Here is a 5,940-nt window from a genome sequence, read left to right as displayed (position 1 = left end):
TGCAGCACTGCGGTTCAGTTATTCGCCCGCCAGGAGGCAGGAACTCGAGCTGTCTAGCGGACTTCTTTTACGGATACCCAAACTACAGCCGTGTTTGAACTCGTCGGGTTGCCGTGGGAAGACACGGGGGCACAGGTTGTGGGGAGACCACGGTGATGCTGCATGCATGCAGGGTAGCGCATCCATTTTTGGGATGGCGGCACGGTAGTATATACGGCACGCCGCCGTCTTGCCAGGTCCCCAGATAACCCCGTGGGGCAGGTAGGGCGCCGCACTGTCCGAATGACGATACAGGTTATATCCGTTATCCGCTTATCAGCACAGAACTGCCCTTGTCCTTGAAGCACCAAAATGGTGCGGATGCAACAGCAGGTTCGCATGGCGGCTAGGCTGCCTGCGTAGCGCGCTGTGAATCCGAACAGGCAGCAAGCTGGCTTACCTAGTTGAAAACGTGCAACCCAGCCAGAAAACTGCAGAAACTACTCCACGCGACCGAAGAGTGGGCAACCTGCCAGTTGTCTCACTTATCGCGACCAAGCTGTATATATGCGCGTGGACATTAATTTTATTTTAAGGCACTAGCTTTGCTACTGCAAGCCGCACTTATACCTGCTCCTCATCGGGTATACATGTGCGATCGACAATAATTTTATTTTAAGGTGACAGCTTTGCTATTGCAAGCCGCACTTATACCTCCTCCTCAAGCATGACCTAACTTTCCTTCACACTAGCTAGATGTGAGGTGCTTGCAAACCGGTAGCGACTTATCGACTGTGGCATAGCTTCTTTAGGCAATAAAATGCCGTTATGCGGTGTTCATCCCATTTCCCTAATCGCTGATGAAAACCCTACAGCTAATTATAATATTCTGATGAAAACCCGTTAGTTAGTTATAAAAATTATATCTCTGTTCATGCTAACTGAAATTTGTGGCGCCCCGCTGCTACAGACTGTTGGAGTCTTCCTAATAAGCAAGTAGCGGCGCGGGCGGGGCACTTAACAGAACAGCTTATTAGGCTTATTGTGGTTCGGCGCTTTCCTCAAGAGATTCCTGTCTTCTTACGTTAACTCTACAACATGGAACCCTTTTAGGCAACCCGTTAAGACAACTCTCCTTTCCATGGGGTCGGATGACGCGCGCCGGGGATTAATAATGTCGTGATTTCATTGTTCTTCTACAGAGAGAATTGAGGTGAGCCCTTTAACCTAAGCAACATTGTAAGGTCCTATTTAGGAAGACCATGCTGACCAAAGCCGCAAAAGCAGCTGTTGTCGAGGACACTGCCATGGAAATGGACCTTGATCCAGACATGCAGTTCTCTGACGAACAGGAGAAGTGGGTGGAGATGCACAATCTGGACCTGAGGACCGATGAGGGCATGCTCCTTGCGGCCGTTCTCCAGCGGCATGAGCTTGAATACTGCGTACTATATGCGTATACTGCAGGAGTGAGGGCTCCTTTCGCTGAATGAAATCCCTGGTCGTGAATTCCATGTATGGCCCAGAATCCACCAACTTTTGGACTCTCCACCGAGGCATTCAAGTCCACCCAACCTGCAGTTGTCAGGACTGAGGCAGGTTGAGCTATCACGGCTTGTTGATGGGCTGACTGCGCTCTGCCAGGATGTCATAGGAGTGCATGGCCAGGTCCGCAAGTGTGTCACAGCTATAGCCTGTCTCAAATTACCAATGCAGCAAGAGATCAAGATGTCCTGCTCAGGGGCTGGAGAGCTTCCTTGAGAAGGAGTTTCACTCGGACATCCTGTCTGCATCCAAGTTTAAGCTTCAACGACGTCCCAGTCCTGCTCATGGATGTCTTGACAACAAACCCTTTGATCATGTGGGCCAACCGAGCCATCACCTTGTAATATTGTGCTCCATCCACAGGAGGTAAAGGTTCATACTGCAGATATTATCCAAAAATCCGGCAGACCGGACAGTGCTGCAACCCTGGTGGGCATTGCAGTATTCTGTAAGGCATATCACGGGATCTGCATCCACCGACTGGTACTTTCCTGAAGTCATATGATATAATAATAGCCAAGACATGTGCATGCACACATACAGGACGTGGGATCCCGTGTCCTGAAACGTTAACGCCACACATGTACACATACATACAGGGCATGAGTCATTTCTCGGAGAAATGCCGGTCGCTCCTAATGCCGTCGTCATCCCGGCTGTTGCTGTTGTTGCTTGCTTGTAATTGTTAGCCCTGGCCCCCATGTCATGACCTCGCAGGTGAGCCTACTCCCCAGGAGGCCCAAGAGCCTTATTCTAATGTATACCGGATACGGCTGCAGTAGTGCCGCTGCAGTAGTGCAGCAGGACGGTGAGGCTAATGGTTGAATCACAGCTACTACTAGAAAATGCACAGACCGGCGGATGCCAGAATCCCGTGGTACACGAACTCCAGGATACAACAATCTAGACGTCTATGGGGACCAGCAGGAGGTGTAACACCAGCAGGCAAAGAGTACTCAGGGAGATGCCAGGGGAGCTGAACCCTTCTTACAGGAGGGGACGGAACATGCTGCACTAGCAGCCCGATGCTGCTGCTCGGCCTCCCTGCTAAATGACAGCCCGGAGGGTGTGGAGAAGTACAAGTCGGCGGGCGGGCATGTGCCATAACGCAACAACTACAATCTGGCCGACAGCAAGGTCGGCTGTTACCTGCCGGGGGCTCAAAGAGAAGCCGAGCACACCGTCCACCCTGGGGGCCAGCTTGGTGCTCAGTGACATGGCAAGAAAAAGTATATAATGGCAGATAATGGCTGCATGCACCGTGTTCTACTTGCCAGCGGCTCAATTGCGTTCTGTTTTTCCCTGTTTACTTTATGGTGCAGGCATCGGTCTCTGTTGAAGAAACTGTCGAGATCCTGGTCATCAGGAAAATTGCTTGTAAGTGCAGGGGGTAGTCCTTCATGGTGAGTGTATGGGCAGGCCAGGCAGGGAAAACCTTGCTCGGTGGTGCAGCCCCTATCGATCTTCCTGATCACTGTTTAAAGCTCGTCAGCTGACAAGCTTTTAGTCCTGCCTGTGCCCCTACTGGGCATCCTGGCCATCAACAAGGGCCATCAACATGCTGTGTTCTGGGCGTGTGATACCCCCGTGAGTGTCAGGGCAAAGCAGATATCATCAGCCTTGAAAGGGAACATATAGTAGCTGGCCGCTGAAAGGCCTCTCAAGATGCTGGCGGTCGCGCTTAACGCGTATTTGTATAGCCGTACTGTGTACCGGCTACTACAGAACAACAATAAGTAAGGGCTAGCTCGACATATTAGTGACTTGTGGGGAATGGAAAAAAGTAGGGGGGGATGGCAGGTATAATGGTCTAGTAGCTGGTACACAGTATGGCACACATGTCAACTGCAAATATGCGCAAAGCGCTCGAGGACGACGGGGAAAAGCCCGCGGAAGCCCTGGGAGCGGGGGTCTGGGGGAAAAAGGAGGCGTTGGGGAGCGGTGGTGGGTTCCGGAGCAGCGCAGCAGGGCCGGAGAGGGAAGGACACGCTGAACCTCACGCTCCAAATCTGCCGTCCCTTAAGAGTGCTGCGGCACACGTGTACCGCGGGAAGGTACACCTTCCTGCATTTCACATACGGGACCACCTGCAGACACTTCTCCTCCTCCTCTGGAGTAGCGCCTGGATTTGACTCCGGACCTACGCCCCTTAAACAGTCAAGATCTGGGACTGCATCCGTGGGTCTTCAGGTCGGGGTCTTAGGTCTGTGCGAGTCGGAGAGGAATTCTTCGGAGAGAGGTTAGCTGAGCTGCTGCTTTATCTCAACTCCCCTTAGCCCCTATCCTACAATGCACAACATTCGTCTTCCTTCTCCGTGCATGTCATGAGCCATTTTATGGCGCCACATCCATCTGAGTTCCTACTACTACTACTACTACTACTACTACTACTACTACTACTACTACTACTACTACTCCTGCTGCTCTTTCTGCTTTCCTCCGGTTCTCCCTCCTCCCCTTTTAGCGTCAGGTGGAGCCCCACAGCTTTCCCCCACCCCCCCACCCCCGCGGTTTTACCGGCCGGCAGCGGCCCTGGCCTCACACCCGCCAGCCCCTGTTGCCGCTACTGCCGCTACTGCTACTGCGGCTGCTGCTACTTCTGCTACCCTGGTTTCCTGCCCCTAGTCGCCCCTCTTCACAAAGAACTGCACTCACCCCCATGGAAACCACCTCCCTTTCGCTCGCCTCGGCTTTTCCTATATTTCGTCGATTAATCCTAACCTCAACCCAGGGGAGGTAAGGGTAGCAGGGTCGTACGCTGATGTATGCAACTCACCCGGTCACACCTCTTTCCCCCTCCCCCTCCTCCCTAGGCAGGTAGTTTTCCAACATTCTTCTTCACTACGTCATCCCGAGGTCGCCGCCTTCAAGAACGCCTTTTGGTCAGTTCTACGTCTGGTACACTCTTGCCCTGGCAGCAGCTTCACTCGTTCACGTGGTTCGTCTTTCCCCCTCCTCCCCCCGCCTCTCCCCCGCTCCTCATGGGGCACCTCGGGGCTTCCGAGTGCGGCGAGGAGGCGCCTGCACGGGGACCAACGGCGCAGTAGGTTTCCGGGAAAATAGCATCGCCCGCATCATTGCTGCGCGCGACAATGGCGCCTTCGCGGTAGCACCACTCCCCTTGCCCGCCGGTGGTGCCACAGTGCTGCCCCCAACCCCCCCGGGACCGGTCCGCCTGCCCACTTCCTCCGCTACACCAGCCGCCGCCACCCCTAATCCAGCAGAGGGCTTAGTGACGGCGACGGCGACGGCGCGCTGCGGTGGCGCGTCGTCCGCCGCCAGCTGCCCGGTCGCGTGAGAGCGATGGCTTGGCCATCGTACACCGCTCCCGTCGGCAGCCGTACCAGCCGGTGGAGGACGTTCCCGTCGCCAGCCCTCCTGCAGGTTCTCCCCTCCCCCGTCACCGTCATCCTCATCAGCGCCCTCCCCATCGTCGTCTAGGCGCTGCAGCCGGGCGGCACGGCTACTGCCGCCGCCGCTGCCGCCCCCGCCGGCAGCATCGCAGTGGCTACCGCCGCCGCCGCCGCCGCCGCCGACCAGGGGCTTAGGCGTCGCCGGTATCACTGACCGCTCAGGCGCCGCCAGGGAGTTACCATTCGTACGGCATTCAGCATCGCTGCCAAGGTTCCCGCGCTCTCCACGACTCAGCGCCGTTGTCGCCGCCGCTGCCGCGCCCAACCTCCTCAGCCTCGGTGGTACATAGCGTGACGAGGCAGCTCGCGCGACCGTCTTGCCGTACATGCCGTCGTCCATGGCTGCGCCACCGCCGCCGTTGCCGATGTCACGACGGCCCAGGTTATCGCCGGCCATTCCGGCGGACATCGACCTGCGATCCATAGCACCTTTCGACTCAATCGTACGGGAGCCGTACGTCCCATGCCGTACATCCTTGGCGTTGCCGCCGCCGCCGGTGCGGGCCCCGCCAGCGTAATCAACGGTATCTGGTTCATCGTTGTCGCCACCCTCGCCGTCACGTCGGAGTTCCGCAGCTCGTCGCAGCGCATCGGCCATGATGCTGCCGTGCAGACCATCGCCGCGGCCGCCGCCGCCGTCGCCACCCTCACCGCCGCCGCCGCCGCCGCTCCTTCGGCCGCCAATAGTGGCGTCTCCGCCAAGCACCTGGCCCCGACGACGACTGCGGATAGAGACCATGCGGCGTTTCCGCTCTGTGACGCGGTCTCGGTACCTGCACAAGCAAACCGTACGGACGCCGTACGTACGACACCCCAAACCGAGTCACTCCATCCGCAGCAACAACAGAAGCCAAGGATCACACACGTCGCATGCGGCGGAAGAACCTTAACACACACACGTACATACATACATTTTCCATGCTTGCCACTTAAAAAACATAGTTTAGGTATTAAGTTGACCTTCGAAACTAAAACTGTCAACTGAAACCGTCAACTGAAGCCG

At 56.2% G+C, this 5,940-nt stretch overlaps 1 protein-coding gene across 1 annotated transcript; it reads left to right on the top strand.

The window, feature by feature from the left end:
* Positions 1–1,286: 1,286 nt before the first annotated feature.
* On the top strand, positions 1,287–2,761 carry VOLCADRAFT_87103 (uncharacterized protein; the record flags this gene model as incomplete). Its single annotated transcript, XM_002946922.1, has 4 exons — positions 1,287–1,448; positions 1,888–1,953; positions 2,242–2,332; positions 2,658–2,761. 4 exons carry the CDS (start codon positions 1,287–1,289, stop codon positions 2,759–2,761), a joined length of 423 nt encoding a protein of 140 aa, XP_002946968.1.
* Positions 2,762–5,940: the final 3,179 nt, after the last annotated feature.

The sequence above is a fragment of the Volvox carteri genome (genome assembly GCF_000143455.1).
Source record: "Volvox carteri f. nagariensis unplaced genomic scaffold VOLCAscaffold_4, whole genome shotgun sequence".
In the NCBI taxonomy this organism is placed as follows: Eukaryota; Viridiplantae; Chlorophyta; class Chlorophyceae; order Chlamydomonadales; family Volvocaceae; genus Volvox; species Volvox carteri.
Note: the sequence above shows the minus strand (reverse complement) of the source record. Positions and strands in the feature narration are given on the sequence as shown.